General features: G+C 43.7%; 1 protein-coding gene across 8 annotated transcripts in view; it reads right to left on the bottom strand.

Moving 5' to 3' along the window:
* FYN (FYN proto-oncogene, Src family tyrosine kinase) overlaps positions 1-19,458 on the bottom strand; it is a 215,591-nt gene that overhangs the window by 25,140 nt on the left and 170,993 nt on the right. For 7 of the 8 annotated variants that reach the window (XM_053904559.1, XM_053904561.1, XM_053904563.1 and 4 more), the window contains 6 exons: positions 17,653-17,756; positions 16,511-16,660; positions 13,755-13,919; positions 10,524-10,703; positions 8,248-8,324; positions 8,001-8,154 (listed from right to left, as the gene is read on the bottom strand). In XM_053904559.1, the coding sequence (XP_053760534.1) occupies positions 8,001-8,154; positions 8,248-8,324; positions 10,524-10,703; positions 13,755-13,919; positions 16,511-16,660; positions 17,653-17,756 (830 nt within the window). Of the gene's footprint in view, positions 1-8,000; positions 8,155-8,247; positions 8,325-10,523; positions 10,704-13,178; positions 13,335-13,754; positions 13,920-16,510; positions 16,661-17,652; positions 17,757-19,458 lie in introns of all 8 variants that reach the window. The other variant, XM_053904567.1, reaches the window with a different exon arrangement.

The raw sequence follows: 19,458 nt of genomic DNA, 5'->3' as shown, positions 1-19,458 counted from the left end.
GATTACAGAGGCCTCAGATGAGGCTGATTAATAATTCTGCAGGAGCCCTTGAGCTGGAAAGCTGGTGTTCTGAGTCTGATAATCCCCAGTCATTGTGATACAAAGGAAGGACAGAAATTGAATTCACAGTTCTGAATTGTGAAATTCAAAATTTGAAAGAAACAGGGATCTGCTTCTTCCTGACTGTGTTTGTCAACCTAGCTGCCTCCTTGTTTGTGTTAAATGGCTACTGTGCTTTTTGAATCCAAAATCTGATTATATTTAATTAGTACAGGCATCTGGGATTTCTAATACACAAAGAGTTATTAAAGTAACAAATCTTTCTAAAATATGTTCACCATGAAAGAATGTGTTAATTTATGCAGTAACAATTTTTTAACATGAAATAATTAACATGAAAACTGCAACAATTATGAATTCTTCGCAGTCTAATTTATATGTGAATTTTCCTCCAGATAATAATCTATTCAACTTAAACCCGCAATACTGGGAGCATTTGAACAGACGCATTTTTCTTCTTCTATTTAATACACAAACCTAAACTCACAGCATGTCTTACACAAAGTCACGAAAGCCCCGGTTTCTACATACATCCCAAAGATCCAAAGATTAAATTGCCTTGACATTAGCTTCCTCAACAGTGATCCTGTCATTAACTTACACCTTAAAAAAAACACCACCACAAAAAACCAAGACACGGAGCAATTCTATATTCCTGTCTTTGTGATGATTCAAATCAGGAGAGGAGAGGGCTAAATAGGCAGGCGACCTGGCTGGGAGCGGTTAGGGAAAGATCAAGTGGATGTGTGTGCTGCATGTGATATGTGTGCCTGAGTGAGGCGTGGGTATGAGGAGGACGGAGGGAGGGAGGGGCAGACACACACACACACACACACACACACACACACACACACACACACACAGAGCTACTATCAACCCACTGGATCAATAGTAGTGATATTACTATCACTACTAGTAACTACAACTATACAACTATCAGCTTAGCATTTTGCTTTGTGCTAAGTGCTTTTTATGTATTAAGCCATACAATTCTGTGATGTAGATAACTATTATTATCCCTGTTTTCAGAGGAGGGAATGAAGGCTCAGAGAGGTTAGGTAACTTGTCAAGGTTTACAGTTAATTAGCAGCAATGCTAGGATTCACACCAAGATCATTTGATTTCATGGGCTATGTGTGTTTTGTTTTGTTAATTTTAGACAGTGCAAGCTGGGGAGGAGCAGACAGAGAGGGAGGGAGGGAGGGAGGGAGAGAATGAGAGAGAGAGAGAGAGAGAGAGAGAGAGAGAGAGAATATCTTAAGCAGGCTTCACACTCAGCGCAGAACCCCACAAGGGGCTCCATCCCAGGACCCTGGGATCATGACCTGAGCCCAAATCGAGAGTTGGATGTTCAACCGAGCCACCCAGGTGCCCCAACATTCGTTGTGCTCTTAACAATCCAGTTCCTCCTATCTTTGGGAGGGCGTGTGTGTGTGTGTGTGTGTGTGTGTGTGTGTGTGTGTGTGTGTAGAAGGAAATCGGTCTGGCTATCCAGAAAGACATAAAGCTAAGTGCTTCCAGGAGCAGCAGGAAGGAGTGAATAATAACAACAGCTTCTTCTCTATTCTTCTCTAATTCTCATGACCTCCTGAAAGGTGACCAATACCAACCCGACTTCAGGATGTGAAAGCTGAGCCTCACTGAGGCTAGAGCTTATGCAAAAATCCATGAGCAGGAAATGGCAGAGCCCGGATCTGAACACAGACCATCTAGCTCAAAGTTCTGGTGCTTCCCATTACCCCAAAGACAATCTGTGCAGGGAGTGCTAATGTAGCAAACCATCCTCTCCGGAGTGTCCTGCTGTCACCACAGGATCTGATTTCCAGAGAGCCGTGCCCGGCTCTCAGAGAGCAGGAGAGCATGTGAAGAGTATGGAGTGGTGACAGTGATTTGGGCTATTTTCACTCTTGTACACGAGTATCTATTAAATACCTACTATTGCTCTGCGCTGTTCTTCGGGCCAAATCACCTCTACAAGGAAGCAGCAACACTGGGGTCCATAGGTGCTTGGGAGAATTGCCACAACAGTGCTTGTCCACGTATGTGTGTGAACGTGCGCATGCAAACACAACCATCCGAGACACTGCAGAGAACGCCCATCAGATACTCAGGTTTGACAAGATTAAAAACAACAGAGGCAGCATGGAGGCAGGGACAGTTCTCAGCAGAGAAGGCAAATAGGAGAAAAAGGAAAGTCGGTGGGGGCCCTTGGGGCATGTAGGTGATGCTAAGTGCTGACTGCCTAGATAGAGCTGGCTATAAAATAAGGAACTAATTTTTTTTTCTCTTAGAAGATAGATTCTTCTTTATTGATTACTAGCAGTCTTTTTCCTAAAAAAAATTTTTAGGCAAGAAAAAAAAAGATACTTTTCAAGGAAAATATACATCAAACATGAAAAGTTTGGGTCATAAGAATGGTTTTTATATTCCACAACCCGCAAAGAGCTTTTATAGACAGCCCATTTAATCCTCACAGTAATTATGTGAGGTAATTATTTTCATTATCACCATTTCACAGATGCTAAAACTGAGGCTCAGAAAGGTTAAATGGTTTGTCTGGGAACACCAAACTTGTAAGTGACAGAGCTCATTCAGATCCAGGCCTCATAACTTCCTCATAACTTTTTTTTTAATTTAATTTTTTTAATGTTTATTTATTTTTTAGAGAGAGAGAGAGAGAGAGAGAGAGACAGAGAGAGAGAGAGAGACAGATAGAATCCGAGGCAGGCTCTAGGCTCTGAGCTGGCAGCACAGAGCCCAACACAGGGCTCGAACTCTTGAATGGCAAGATCATGACCTGAGCCGAAGTCAGACGCTTAACCGACTGAGCCACCCAGGCACCCCGAGGCCTCCTAACTTCTAACCCAGGTTCTTCAGTCTTACCAGGCTCCCTCAGTAGCCCAGAGGGAAGTATACCACCAGCAAATAACACAGTAACCATGCGTTGTACCTTTAAAGATACGCCCACAAAATACGCTGGGTGGTATTTATAAATGCTAACCACAGGCTTGCCTTAAGGGTAACAGTTCTAGTCCTGGGATATATCCAAGAGACAGGAGGACATATGCCCACTAACCACAGCAGAGTTCATAATGGTACCAAATGAGAAATACCAGTAGAACAGATAAACTGATATATTTGTTTAACAGAATGATGGGAAAGAAGCCAGACACAAAAGGGTAATACTGTATGATTCGCTTATATGAAGTTCAATTATAAGCAGAACGAATGGATGGTGACAGAAGTACAAACAGTGGCTACCTCTGCAGGTGACTACTGGCTGGATGGGGGATGAGGTGGTCTTTAGGTGCTGGCAGCATTCTGTACCTTCATCTGTGGGTGGTTTCAGGGGCATATACATATGTAAAAATTTACTAAGTTGTGCCCTTCAGATCTCTTCATTTTAGTGTTATGTATATTACGGCTCAGTAACAAATAAGTGTCCCCCCCCAAACAAGTCATGCTTACACACAAGCCAAGTCTATCTGAACTTGCTAGGTTTAAGTCAACACTAGTCAGCACTGAGCTTCCTGAAAGCTTATGAAGAAAGCAGTCTATCAAGAATTCTCCCACCGCTTCCTGTTTGTGTGAGCTTTGAAGGAACTGATGGTTGCAGGGGCTGTGGGTCTTGGAAAGCAAGGCTTGGTGACAGCCGTCCATGCTGGTGGTTCTTGGAGGCGAGGTGTGGATGTGTGAGGACAACATCCAGACAGTGGACCCTTAGGGTGCGGTGTGTGTGGCACAGGCAGGGCTGGGGCTGGCTCTGCAGCAGTGCTGGGGTAGGGAGGTGGCTGAGATAGGACCTCAGGTGAGGGTGCAGGTGGGGGTGAGCTGACAGGAGGGAACGGGGGCACGTGCCTGGAAGCGAGGACCCACGGCAGTGGTACTGGGTGAGGGCTTGCACACTGAGCTTGGATGCGCCAACCACAACCTCCTCAAGCTCAACAAATCCGAAACCAAACTCACCCTCTTTTCTCTGGAAATGAGTTCTTCTTCTGACTCGCTCATTTCTGTTGCTGGCAATTCTGTTCTCGTGATACTTGCATCTAACTACATGGGAATTCTCTTTGCCTCCCCTCTCCCTTATCAGAACAGCGTCTGAGCCTTTCCGTTATGTCTGCAGTCCATTCTTGCGTGTATTTTTATTCCCCAAGGACTTAGTCTTGTACAGGACACAATAACAGCAGTATTTATATATCACTTGCCATGTGCAGGGCACCGTGCTAACCACGTCACATGTCTTGTTGTTAGGTATCTTGGCAAAAATTAAAGCACAAAGCAGGTAAAATGTATTTCCACTTTAAGCAAACCGAGGTGTGGGAAAGTTAAATAACTTGGCCAAGGCCCTGAGGCTGGCAGGCCATGGTTCTATGTGGCTTCAGCGCTGCTCGTGTGTGTCCCTTTGCACGCTTGCAGACTGCCCCGGTGCAGTCTCAGGCTTCCTTAGGTCAGAAGCTCCTAGCAAAGTCCCTTTCCCAGACAAGGCATTCAAATATTTAATGCTGGCATTACTTGGAGACCCTGATTGGATACAATTTAGCAATGAGTTTATGACTAAAGATGTGCTGGGATTGAGGGAGGCGTACAGGCAAGAGAATGAGCGGTAGCAAATAATTTCTAGCTGCCTCTAGAATGCTGTTGACAGGGGACCACCCTCACAGGCTCTGACCCTGGTCTTGACCTTCTCCCTGACAGGGGCTTCTGCTTACAGTCCAGTGGGGTAGCGGGTGGTAGGAGGAAAGGAACACAGGCAGGGCTGTGTAACACATGTCTGAATTTCGAAACTCTACTTGTGCCCTGGGAAATGTCACCGCATCTACCCCGGGCAGGGGGGGATGGTATCAGACATTTGTGTGCCCGTAGATGGGAAACCCACAATGGTGTTGAAAAACAACTGTCACTCACAGTCCCAAAATACCTTTGTTGGGCACTTGCTTCTGAACGCGGCCCACACTTCCATAATCAAGCTTTAGCCTGACCGTGGCCTCTGGGTATCATAAAACCCGACTTGTAAATATTATCAGGCACATGGCCCAGCTGTCTGGAGGAGCTGATTAATCCCCAGCAGAAACTTTAGCACGCAGCACGCATGCCATCTGTAGAGCACACTAGCAGATACATACCAGGCCTTTGTGTCTCGTTAAGAGGCCGGGCAGGGCAGACCCGCGGGAGGAATTTTATAAACAGCTGGGCTGTCCCAGAACTGGAAAATGAAGCTCTTTCAAACTCCCTCACACATGCACATTAGAAAGTGCCCCTTAAAAACTTTCCCATAAAGAGAAAAAGGGGCGTATGACTAACCTCAATTTTTGTTTTTCGTTTTTAAATCACTGTCTTGGTAAGAGGCCCTTGGTGTAGCTTAAGAGGGATGCAATGGTGCCGGCCACACCTGGATTCAAATCCTGCCTCTGCCCTTGTACTAGCTGTGTGACTTTGTACAAGTTACTTAACCCCTCGGAGTCTATCATTTCCTTCCCCGCTCCTCACATTTACCCTCTCAGGCCTGGCTCTCGGTAGGTAAGCGCCCCAGCTCCTTCCTTTCCTTCTGCTGCAGGACAGCATTCTTGTGTCCTCCTTGTAAATCCTGGAGCTCCCAACCTTTGTGTCTTTCTCCAAGTTCAGTTCTCCACTTCATTTACTTCTCCTTACTCATCTCTTTCCAGTGTTTGTCATGGATAGGTAAATATTTGTGAAAGGGAAGAGAGAAACAAAAAGAATTTTTAAGAGGGAAGGGTGGGACTACTCGGAAGTTAAGCAGAGGAAACACGGTACAAAGGGTATGAAGCTGATCTGAAAGGCGTCAGGACAGCAGCTGGGAAACTGATGGTGGGGGCTGAGGAAGCCACCAGAAGTGGACAGACAGCTGAGTGTGGAGGAAGGTGGGACTTGATGCCCAGGACTGAGGGTGGCCACCCGTGGCCCTGCTCCATGGAGGAAGCATGCGGCCAGGGAAACCAGTGAGGGGCTCTCACACGCCTTCCCCTATGGCGCCAGTCACCCGGGGCCACAGCCAGAGGACCGGACCCCACTCCATGAACTAAACATTCAGCCTTGTCAACAACACCTCCATGAACATCTTCAGTTTCTGCCCTGCAGCCTTCTCGTTTGTGGATGGTTCAAGGGGCGGATTTGTAACCACACATTCCGTGGAGTCCAGAGTCCGGGAGAAGGGGAGAATCAAATCCGGGACTACCCCAGCTGGCACCAGGACTCTACTCACGCAGGCAAGGACGCTTACGTGATGGATTGCCAAGACCAGCTCCAATCTCACCCCTTCCTAAATCAAATATTCGTGTCCCCAAGCCTTCACCTGCTCCCCCTCCTTCTGGGTCTGTGAATTGGGATCTGAAGGGTTTGCCTCAGGGTGAAATCTCTCATTTAGGGCCAGGTCTCAGACCCCAGTGGCACTGCAGACCCTCTCAGCTCACGCAGACTCAAAATCATGTCCGCATTTCTCTCTGGACTGCCAGTGCCAATCACAGCTGCCCGTGTGCCTCTGATTAGGGACGTGGCCCGCCGTCTGGCCCCACAGGAGTGTGTGCGTGCGTGTGCGTGTGCGTAATGTGTGGGCATGCTCGCTGTGTGGGCGTTTGGCTCCAGGACAGGAACTGCCATGTGTTGGGGAAATTCAAATAGCCGAGCTGTCTGACCAACATGGAATTGGGCACTTGGACAGTATCTGCACCAGCCAGGGTCTCAGTTTAACTGTTTTCCTCGTCACTTGAGAATGATAAAAGGAGGGAAGAATTGGCATGAAATGACAGAATTTAGAAAGAAAGGACAGGAATTCCAAGGTGGCTATTACAAAATCCAGTAGAAAGCACTGCCCTGTAATATATTCCAGTCACCGCTCAGCCCTGCTCAGAATGCCTAGGCTTGGTTAAAAACAACAGTCATGGAGGCTACCCATTTCCTTCGGACGTGAACATTATATTCTACATGAGGAGCCTACATTCGACTGCAAACGGCACACTCAGTTTCATACATTTACCTGTTGACTGCTGTGTGCAGATCCAGGAAGATAAAAAATAACCCTGGGAATTCCCTCCCTGGCATCTGGTGCTCTAAAAAGCATCCAAAAAGCTCCCCACTGGAGTGGTTGCTCGTTTGGGATGTATTTAATCTAGAGTCTAATTTCTACAAATCTGTGGAGGAGGGAGAATGGAGGGAGATGATTTAGAGGAGGTGGGGCTGCTTAGGAGATGCCGCTATTTTCTGTCCTCTTTCTAGATGATCCCCCTTCTGCTCTTTTCTCTGCTCTGGACGCAGCTGGACCCATCAGTGGGCTCCCCTGACCTCTGGCTTCTTGCCGGGTTTGGCAGGATCTCTGGAGGAGGAGGTAAGGTATGAAGCCCCTGATCCGTGCCTGGCCTCTGTCTGCCAAAGGTGACCTCTGGTTCTTAGCCCTGGTGCCTGCCTATTCCCTTCCCCACTGCCCTTCTCGCCTCGGGTCAGGTCCGTGGCTGTTGCTACCTCTGGGATATCACCTCCTGCCTTGTTGGCTTTCCTAACTCTGCCCATGCCTTTATAAAGAACTCCTTTATTCAAGTCTCCAATGAGCGTGCTTTCTTCATTCTGCTGAAACTCTGATGGAATGATGAGCTATTATTTGACTTCTCTTTTGGCCTTCCACAGCCCTCTTTCTCCAAAGGCAAAGCGTCCCAGGCCTGGACACTGTGATGAGGGTAGCATGAGTCAGGAAGACCACATTAGAGGACATTCATTCACCAAAAAGCAACATTTGTCCATCTACTGGACCCACCACAGTCTCCCATCTGCAAAGCTGTCAGATTCCTGCCAGGTTAAGAAGCAAGCACTTGGCCAAAGAAGGCCATTTCAAGTATTTTCTGGAGGAAAGGAAGGGAAGGGGAGAGGAAAGGTCCTGAAGAAGCTCCTGTTCTCGAGGCTGAGGTCACAAGCCCTCCTATTTAAGTGCCCACCTTGTCGTGCTGTGTACTCATTGTCTTCGATCAATCTGGCTAGTCCAAAGTCAGCAATCTTGCATATGAGTCCGTTCCCCACTAGGATGTTTGCTGACCGCAGATCCCTGTGGATATAATTCATGCGCTCGATGTAAGCCATTCCTGCAGCAACCTGTGGAAACCGATGAATAGGACACGTTACCCCACGACTCGTACTGACGTGGCAGTAAACCTGAGGCAGGAACCAAGGGACCATGTGGCCTACCTGTGCGGCCATATCCACAAGATTTGGTAATTTCAGAGCTCTTCCTTCCCCATCTTTTAAGAAATCAAGTAAACTTCCTATGAACAAAAGAGAAAACCATTTCAATTTACTTCGAAAGATAAAAATGCCTGACAAAGGGTTGGGTTTGGTTTTCTTATTAGAAATAATGAGGTGATTGAATGAATGCCATCAATGAAGAAAAGATTTATTAAAAAAAAAAAGAGGCTAGAAAAAATTCTGTTCATTGAAAGGCAGCAGTTTTATCTTTCACAAACAAACAATAGTGACTCCATTTCTAAGGACAACAAAAATCTGACAAACCTACAAGAAATGGGATGCAATTCTCTTTATGTCATAAAGAAGGACATATGAGGAGCTGACCACTTTAGCCTCATCTCCCATCAGCCCTGAATGAAGGAGTGACATAGGGAAAATGCCACCCAGGCCAAGTGGCTCCCAAAGTGTGGTCCTGGGACCAGCAGGAAGAGCTTCCCTTAGGGAATTTGTTAGAAATGCAAGCTCTCAGGCCCCACCCTAGAACCAGAATCAGAGACTCTGGAGGCTGGCCCAGAATGCTGTATTTTAAGAATACCCCTTGGGAATGCAACCTGGTGCAGCCACTCTGGAAAACAGTATGGAGGTTCCTCAAAAAACTAAAAATAGAACTACCCTACGACCCAGCAATTGCACTACTAGGCATCTATCCAAGGGATACAGGTGTGCTGTTTCGAGGGGACACATGCAACCCCATGTTTACAGCAGCGCTATCAACAATAGCCAAAGTATGCAAAGAGCCCAAATGTCCATCAACTGATGAATGGTAAAGAAGATGTGGTTTACATAAACAATGGAATACTACTTGGCAATAAGAAAGAATGAAATCCTGCCATTTGCAACTATGGGGCTGGAACTGGAGGGTATTATGCTAAGTGAAATTAGAGAAAGACAAAAATCATATGATTTCACTCATATGAGGACTTTAAGAGACAAAACAGATGAACATAAGGGAAACAAAAATAATATAAAAACAGGGAGGGGACAAAACAGAAGAGACTCATAAATATGGAGAACAAATTGAGCATCACTGGAGGGGTTGTGGGAGGGGGGATGGGCTAAATGGGTAAGGGGCACTAAGGAATCTACTCCTGAAATCATTGTTTCACTGTATGCTACTTTGGATGTAAATTTAAAAAAATAAAACAAGTTGAAATTAAAAAACAAAGACTAAAGCCTATAAAAAGAAAAAAAAAAAAAAGAATACCCCTAAATGATTCTGATACACAGTAAGGTTTGAGAATCATTGGCCTCGCTTATTTACAGATTTTAAATCAAGGAAAGAATATCTGAGGAATACAGGGTGGGGCAGTTAGCTCCCCTTTTTAAATCATGGCCAGCCAGGCCTTGAAGATATCGGAAACAAAACAGCTGAAGCTTCAGAGCCACTGTGATAACAGCCTAGGGAGCTCAGGACCAACACCAGGGCGGAAACAATCATGTGCCAAGGCTGGATGGAGGCTCATGATGGTCATCAGTGACTGTTTCCATGCTTTAATCACAAAGTTATTTACCAAATAACCCTGGATACAAGGGACAAACAATCTGCCAGGGAAAAAAATTTCCAAGTGTATTTAAAAAGAAAGTATATGGACAGGAAAAATTATGCTGGTGCCCCCTGATGTACAACGCATTGCCTTTTAAGGCCGTTTCTTGTTTGGTTTGTCTATTTTTCCAAAACAAAGTGATTCTGGGCCTTATCCTTGGCAATAGTGCTTTGATTAGAAAGAGGCAGAGAAAGAATGAAAATAAAACGGGCTCTTTAAAAGCATGTCTTTCTTCGTCTGATGTTTAAGAAGAGAACTGGGAAAGAAAAGGCGCTGAGAAGATGGAGACTAAGCTGAGCCCAGAGACCAGTGTCCGATACTAACTGTTCAGCCCCGAAAAAGGAAATTTAGCACAAGCCATGGCATTCAAAGTAGCAGCAAATGATCATAGCCCTCCAGATCACCCTGGGTATTAAATATGAATGCTTTAATTATGGAGAGGAGCTGGGACTCCTGACATGTGCAGCGTGCAAAAGGTGTTGCATTTCATAAGGATCTGGGGGGCAAACTCAAGGTCATGGTCTGTTCTAACAATGCTTTCATTAACGAGCACATGATTTGTGCTTCCTGACAGGAATGCCAGACTCATGCAGAAAGCAGAACAAAAGCAGGCAGGCACCTCCATCTCCCTCCCCGAAATAACCCCTGTGGGTCAACCGCGGGGTGGGGCCTGACCTTTATTCATGTACTCGGTGACAATGTAGATGGGCTCCTCGGACACCACTGCGTAGAGCTGGACCAACTTGTCATGTTTCAACTTCTTCATGATCTGTGCCTCCTCAAGGAATGACTCGGGGGACATTGTGCCTGGTTTAAGAGTCTTTATGGCTACTTTCGTGTTTCCATTCCAGGTACCTGCACACATCCCACAACATTAAGTCAAACCGAGGATCCTCTTTTGATGGGAAAATAAAAAAGCTTTTAAATCAACAGCTACTTGCATAAGGTTAGATTTTAACTTAGAAAAACTTAATATCCTTTTTTGTTGAATGAAGACAAGCGAATGTAATAAGGACTCTGTCCAATATCTTCAACAGGAAACATGAGTTTACTTATAGCTGTGTTACGGTTTGTTAATTCTTTTAACTTTTTTCTGATTTTGATATATGCCACTTTACTTTTCTAGCTTGCACATGTGATTACAAATTGGTACCAAAGTTTTGGATGCTTCTTTAACAAGGCTGAAAGTTCAAAGGTTAGAACAGGCCTGGCTATCCCACCGCTATCCCTTAGACAGTAGAGCAAGCATGGAAGAAACTAGGATAGTTCCGTTTTATGAAGGGTGCCATTTAAAAAAAGACGGCAACACACCGAGGAAGTCTGGAAGTTACCTTTCGACTTTCTACCATGTGCGGTGGGTGAGCTACTTGACAGAAACCTTGAATAGCTGATATATAAGTGAGATTACAAGTATGCCAATGGGCACTGGCAAGAAGCTCACGGTCTACTTGCCCCAAACTTCAACCAGGTAAGGACAACTCCTCAGGTCAGCCACAAGAGCAACAGCCTCTATCGGACTGAAAAAATCAAACAGCAGCTAAGAGGGAACAGAAATGTTTAGGCTTCACAGGTGGAGAAAGTCAAGTAGATACAGAGACAGGCCTGGTTTATGATCATTTGTTGCCTCATCTGTAGAATATAGGAGTAGAACTGGATTATCTTTTGAATCTCTTTCAGCTGCGAAATTAAAAAAACAAAAATCCAGGTTCTATGTGTATTCTGTTATTAGTCCTACAACTTCAGATTAAAACTCTAAGGGAAACAGAAAAATCTGCTAAGTTAGAGTGTGCTTTTTCTGTTTGGAAAAGAGAGCTGGTTTAAATGAAGATTCATTTTTATATTTAATGTAATTGACTTCAGAATTAAACATTTCTGTAAACTTTTGTTACCCTGTTCAAACCATGGTTCATACGATTACAACATGCAGCCTACAAACATCTAAGTTATTCAAGAACAGTGGCTTAAAAAAGAGTTCATTCAAACCTTATAAAATATCTGACCACTAAATATAAATGGAAAATCTGATAATCTGGAAGTCGTCTTTCCTATTTGAGTGCTATTAGCATCCCAAAATTTTAAATAGAGATTTTCCTCTCTAATAACAACCCAGTTACTCTCACTGGCATTCCATCCTGATCCCGAACTACCACGACATAATGTTTTATGCTCAGTGGGCAACAAATTCTTAATAATGTGGCATAATGATTTAAAGTTGATAATCATAAAATTTGAAAATAAAATTTTGTAGAATGTCCAATTCTTCCTGATTGTATAAATGACTGAATTGAAATCCTTGGCACCCACAACTTCAATTATAAATTGGGCAGATGAGGGAGAGGAAGGCTACATGAAGATATTTTATGATACTTGAGTTAAAGTACGGAGAGAGACACAATAATGTGGACTCGAAAAATGAGAGCGCTTATTATATAGTAGCTTATACATACACAGTACATATAGGTGTATGTTTGAATGTCTATCTCTAACCTTATCACTACACCCATATCTATGTAATATTTATTCTTTGCCAGGCTCTGTTCCAAGTGCTTTCACTGTTCTAAATCTTTTAATGCTGACCACCCCTGCACACCTACAGCTACAACGTAAAAACAGGTACCTATCCATATTGTTTTTAATTGAACCTAAGAAAGAAGGTAGATTCCATAAGCACCAACACTGTCTCACTGACAGATGTCTTTGGGTGGCACCAAACCCATGGATTTTCTCCAAGCAAAGCTGTAAATGACCCAATGGGTGTTATAAAAGCAGTGGGACGGGCCCAGTGCAGTCAGCCTCATCAATGAGTGACACGACAACCGAATTAAGAGAAGTATGTGTGCCTACTGAGCACGAACTGCGTGCAAGGACTCTAAATATATTGTCCTATGTGATTCTCAATCCTATGAAGTAGGTATCATTCCAATTCTACAGACGAGGAAACTGAGGCTCAAGGAGGTTAAATGAGCCCCTTGGATATGGTTAATCAGCTAGTAATGATTCAAACCCTGGCCCACTGAGCATAAAAGCCCATGGTCTTTCCCTATAGTAACCCATCTATAGTATCTTACCTTCCTATGTCTCAGGAAGAGGAAACAACAGACACTTATTGTATTGGTGTTTCTTCTATGTGCATCTGCTTCACCAACCATATGAAGAAGTATAGAAGAGCACAGCAAGGTATCGCCGTATTCTCAAAATCTAGATGGCCTGCGTCTGTCTAGCTTCAGGTTAAGTGTCTTGGTCCCAATGACTGTGTGTGTGTGTTTGTTCAGACTGTCCTTTTAATTGGCCTTGAGAAGTAGCCAAAATGAAATGTGCCCTCTGCCTTACCAAGCCACACTTCAGCGAAACACCCCTGACCCAGCTTCTTCTCCAGAGACAATGAACCACGTGCAACTTCCCAAGCATCTTTAGCCAATCCAGAAGTTTGTGGGGTACAACTTGATGCAATCACAGTTAAGTTAAAACACAAACCATCAGCTTTCTCTACAGGAAAGGGAATTAATAAAGAAAACACAATCCTTATAATCCGTTATCATGCATGCACTAGGGAAGATGGAAGGTGACTTACCCTTTAGGGCAACACTGAGTTCACTGGGCAAACATTTGCAGTTGTAAAGGAAGGGCAAGGCATTTGTGCAAGCTGGAACATTCCTTGCACTGTTTTCTGGCTTAGGAATTGAGATTCATATAACGGCATAATTTGAGCCATCTGCCAATCTTGACCACTATCTCTCTTCTAGAAATTCTGGAATTTTGAAATCAAAATCAAATGTATAATTCTCTACTATGAGTAACTTAAGCCTTCTTCCTGGTCATAAAGTCTTTATTTTCACCTTCCATCTTCGCTGTTTGGGACTTCCCAAACGAGAAAGCTAGTAATAGAATAATTGAGTCTCAGCATACCCATCCATACTTCCCCAAACTGCCCATTTCCCAGTCTCTTGATCAACTGCAGGGATTCTCGAGGGATTTCCCAGACATCTTTGGTTTTGACAGACAGATCGGTAAGCCTTGGCATCCCTTTATGACAGGGAACTACGAGGCGGCAGCAGAGGCCTGCGGCTCTCTCTGATGGAGCGAGGACAGCGGCAGGAGAGGGAGAGAAAAGCACAACACGTGAAACAACACTTACAGTTGCACAAACCCAGCGAGTGCACAGTGTTGCTGAAAACAGTGCTACGTCGGCGGAGAGCTGCACACATCTTGGAAGATTAGACACCACACATTGAAACATGGTCATTGGAGGTAGAACAGAGGACATTTTCAATGCGGACTGCTCCATGCCTCCAGGTATAGCATAGTTTACACATATATACAGGTACAGGTATGACTGCTTTGGTTTCTAATACTCGCTAAGGAAGAAAAACATTTTCAGCAACTTGTGCTAATAACATGTCTCTGGAACCCTGAAATACCTCCGCTGATTTCAAAAGGTACATCTGGACTACTGAATGTCAGCACGACTGTCCTTAACCCTCTCTAATGTCAAGGGTTTAGGGGCTTTCTTTGGTCTGGATATATTGAAAATTGTAACTTCAGTACAGGATTTTTCTCTTGAATCTTAGACTGTTATAAACTAGTAGGGCTGAAGATTATACCTGGCAGGGGAAAAAAAGAGGTCACATTTCTCTAGTGATTTCTTTGGCATTTTAACTGACTCTATTCTACCAGTCAGATGCTCTCACTTCTTTGATATTTCCCATTAAAAATAAATCTTTTTAACAGTCTCCAATGTATAATTTAGAAATCTGGTTTCAAAGCAGAAAGACAGGAAACCGAAATCTGTACAAATTCAAGGATGTGAAAGAACTGTTTCTTATGAAAAAGACAAAGGAAAAAAGTTATCACTTATAGGTTATTTGGATTTTTTTCTTTTGTTCTCTTTCTTTTCTTTCTTTCCTTCCTTCCTTCATTTATTTATTTATTTTTTTAAAAGAATATACCTTTTACACTTTAGCAGTGGTAAGGGGGAAATTGCCTAAATGCCAAGTGAAATATCTGTCAGGTAAGAAAAGGTAACAAAGAACAAGGAATCAGGGCAGTGACAAAAGCTGTAGAAAGCCTGGCTTGTGAGGCAGAGCCTCTGCCCCACCACAGCCCCTGAAGGCCCCTCGGATCCAGGAAAACCACATGTAGTGCTCTCTTTTCTCTAGGAACCAGCTCTTAGTTTCTTTTTATTCCTTTCTTTTTGGTAGACTCAGGTTCTGAGATGTTTAGGCAGGAAATTATTTATGTGTCAATATTGCAAAGGCATTTTATTGTGTGAGAGAGAGGAAGGGGGGGAAGAGGAAAAGCCAATATAAAAACAAATCTAACTCGAGATGGATTTTTTTTGAGATTAAAAAACGTCTATTGCTCTTCATATCCCTTCTCTCCTTCCAGCTTTATGATGTTATTAAGGTGCCCTTTCCAACACAATATTTTCAAATGATCCAAACCCTGGGGATCCTGCTGATGTTTGCCTGTAATGAAATATATTTTGGCATTTGAAAAATTCTGACACATGCAGGCATTTTGAGTGCATCACTTAAGCTCAGGGAGAGATTCTGCTCCATTTCTCCCAAATATTTCATTAGAATCACGTAAACTAGAGCTATCCAATGCCCTAATCAACGAGTACGCTAAGTGTTGTTAATTTTCTCACTTTTTCATTAGTGCCTGGGATAAATCAATAGGCATTTCTTATTTCCATTTTCAAAAGACTGCTTTTGGGGGGGGGGCGCTACAAAATTATACACACACTTTTTTTAAAATGAATGTGCATAGAGCAAGTCATGCACTATTTTGGGGTTTTGTCATTGTCCTGAAGAACACACATATATAGGTCACAGAAAAAACTACTGGGTTTAATGGGATACAGATATATACCTGTATATGTGTATCTATATAAAAATCCACCTGTGTGTGTATGTCATATAGCAGGGTATTCTTGCTAATCTTGGAAAGAAAGAAATCATTTTAACACTTGTGTATAAGACCACAATCTTTACTAGAATGTACCAATTGCACACCTAAACACCTCATAAGTGCATATTTCTAGGAACACACTGACAGTGACAAATGGGTGTTAGGACAGAGGCTGTTCCACTTACTGTTCACAAGTTTAATTTAACACAATGGCCCTAACAGATCTAGGAGGAGCTGTGGGTCACAGAGTCTACATCTAGTTAGGAAACAGCAGTATTGGTGGATCAGTAGAACATGATAGATGGGTTGCAAAATTCTTCTGGTCATGAGAATGAAAAGCATGTGTGGCTATTCCTGTGAGAACTGAGTGAGAACTGGGGGGTCCCCTACACGATCCCCCAACACTCCGTGTGTTTCCGCCCAGACACTGTTCTCTCTCCTGTCATGGTTTCTGATGACAGACTCCAGGGGAACAAGAAAAGATGACAACTTTTACAATTTAACCTACTGCTTTGTATCTGGGGAACAAGAATGTTACAGAATTTTTTGACAAACGTATGGAACTAATAATAACTATGATAGAAAAACATCAACAGATCCTATGCAGCAAAGTCCCACGTTGAGTGGCTAGCAAAGAAAACTGTCACTGCTGCCTTTGTGTATGCTTGTATCTCTCCCCCCACCCCCTACTCAGTGCCTACCCACTCCCTCCAGTGTCCCAGTGGTTAGTAGCGAGTTGGCATTAGGGTTACCTGAGTAATGTTGTACAAGCTGCTGAAGTGTTTCAAACTGGGCCCGGGTGGTAATATAGTATCCACCATTGTCAAGTTTGCGAATTTTATAATGTTTGACATGGTCTCCTTTCATATCATCCCAATCTCGGATCGACAGTGAATAGGCACCTGGTAAATATGCAAGGCATTAGCAGCTCCAATCATTCTGAGAGCTCACTCGTTTTTTCGGTCTCATTCACTTGAGTATTCTGATTAATAATCATCAAGAGGACACACACACACACACACACACACACACACACACACATATGTGCGTGCGTGCACACAAACACGCTCTCTTCCACTCAGGAACAGAAGAAGAAAACACTTCTTTCCCGCAAATGTCAGAAGATGTTAGCAATAAAGTGATTTTACTCTTGAGAAGGAAAGCTTTCTGGATTTTTTCCTACAATATTCTCTTCAGTACCGTCACCCGCACGTTGCCTAACACGGGATAGACCCAACTCTCCCGAGAGGGGATGAAGAACAACAGCCCCGCAGGCTGGGGGCGCTCTCCTTGTCTTCCTCACCCATGGAGTGTCACAGAGGCAGGGCAGCGTGTGCTACAGAAGTGGAAGGAGTGCTTCCCTACAAGGGAGCCTCCTGTTTCTGATTTGCCACACTTTCTCGGGAGCAGATAACCATGTCTGGTAGATCAAGGTAGAAAGTCCCTTCCCTTGGCCCGGCTCCTCTTGTGGGCTCTAATGAGTGTTTCAATGATGAAAGGGCCAGCAGTTGGAGGAAGAGCAGTGCTCAGTTTTGAAAAAATAAAAGGAATGCAAAAACAACCTGTAGGACTGGCGCCTGGGGAACTAAGAGATTCAGAAAATCGTAATTCTAAAGAACAGCTGAAAATTCTATGATCTTGTGCGCCTGCAGGAGTGAAGCTGCCCAGCTCCCTGTTTCAGGAAGAAGGGCTTTGCTTTTGAGCCTCTGTAGTCCTTCCGGAGCCGTGTGCAGTTCTAGAGCCTGGAGGGAAAAACTGAAACTCGGACTCGCTCATGAGGCAGGGAGGGTATGTGCCATTTAAAAATCCTTGCACATTAGAGATAAGCCTTTCATCCCCTCTGACTAATCCACGGATTTGAATGACAACCAACATCTTCAACTCCTTATCTTACCTTTGGTGGTTTCACTCTCACGGATAAGAAAGGTACCTCTCGGGTTTCCAAAGGACAAAAGCTGTCGCTCAGCATCTTTTCGGCCAAGTTTTCCAAAGTACCACCTTTAAATGAAATCAAGGGAGGGGAACATTTTGTAATGATCATTTACAAAAATGGAATAGCAACCCCCCCTTCCCTCCGATTTCATCCTTAGCCTTCCCCTATATATTTTTTCCTAGCTTCATCTAGCTCCCTTTCAGTCTGTTCCTGATTCTATCCCTCATCCACGTCTACCATTCTTCAAAGAAAAAAAGTCAGATTTGAACGGTGGGTGACTTTCCTTCCCTTCAGAGGTGACAAGAACTGGTCTGTGTTAAAACTGCCACCTGCATTTATGAGAAGAGAAATCTAAGACCTCGTTTTGAAATGGCAACTGCAGGAGACCCTTCCCACACACATCTATGAGACCCCGGATTTCTGAGCATAATTACACCCCCTGGGAAATAACAAAGCACAGCCTTAGTCTATACACAGATCATTAATCAAGCATTAAAAAAAAAAAGCCAGTCACAATGGATACAGAACAAAGATGTAGTATTTTCAGTCACTTTGTACCTACAGCAACTTTGAAAACAATTGTCAAAACCACCCCCAATTTGAGATGGCTGTGGACTGTGGATGTCAGTTTTTAGTCTCTTCCTGTCCAGCAGGGTGAGGACTTAGGTGAGTGAGTGAAAGGATCTGTCTCGCGGGTGGGTGGGGATCTGCACATGTGTGTTTTGGTGCCGCTGCAGGAACAGGTCGCTGTGCAGTCAACGAGCACGTCCTGAGAAATGACTGGGTGTACCGTGTCCTACTCTCCCCGTAGTGACATTCCAGTGCCATGAGGAAGGCATCGTGAAGTCATATCACAACCTCTGCTATTCACCTTTTACCTTCCCCTGCACTCTCCAGCCCTAACCATGGCTTGGCAGGGAGTTAAATGGGTCAGCACGAGGTGCTGCAAGAATTCGCAAGCATTCATTTGGAATCTGTGCGTAGAAACAATTTTAGAATATTCAACTGTGAAATAATCCAGTTTCTAAAATGAAATTTTAATTCCTTATACTTGAACATAGCTATTATGCGTTCACTGTCAAATTCTTTTGTGAATGAAAGAGCTTCACCGATCGTAAGAAAAGACACACTGCGAGTTAGCTCCTCAGTGACTTTTAAAGGCACCAGACTGTGCGACAGTCCTAACCTAGCACTAGATGGTATGAAGAGAATTACAGCAATTATTTATGAGAAATGACTTTCTGGGTTGGCATCAATCACCCAATTAAAATGCAGTATAAACACGAGCAGTGGTGAAGAGAGAACAGTTAGAACAATGGATTGAACCAAAACAATGGCATTTTAAGATAATGGCAATTAATTGTCTATGTAAAACCATATGCGTTATCTTTTTAAAACGCTAATTTATTCTTTAAAAACAAAGTAGTTTAAAAATTGATTATAAATAGAACTTAAATATATAGTGGGTATGTTCCCAGTTAAACCAAAGTAATGCTACCTTTTAGTGGCACCTTTTATTCTGAAAGAACACAAAGATGTTTGCAAATCTGCCCTAAAATAAAAATTCAATACAGATTTCTTTACTCTTTGATGATAAAACACACTCACTAGGAGAAAAAAAGGAGTGCAGAACCACTGAGTATTTGAGAGTGGGGAACAAAACAGATCTTCTTAGAGAAAATACAAAGGAATTAAAGGCAAGACAGTGATCCAATTGGGGATTTGGCTGGGGTGTGGTGTCTAATCCTCCTTGCAGTGCTTAAACAA

Source organism: Panthera pardus, unplaced genomic scaffold (genome assembly GCF_024362965.1).
Source record: "Panthera pardus isolate Hobbes unplaced genomic scaffold, ASM2436296v1 HiC_scaffold_17, whole genome shotgun sequence".
Taxonomy (NCBI): Eukaryota; Metazoa; Chordata; class Mammalia; order Carnivora; family Felidae; genus Panthera; species Panthera pardus.
Note: the sequence above shows the minus strand (reverse complement) of the source record. Positions and strands in the feature narration are given on the sequence as shown.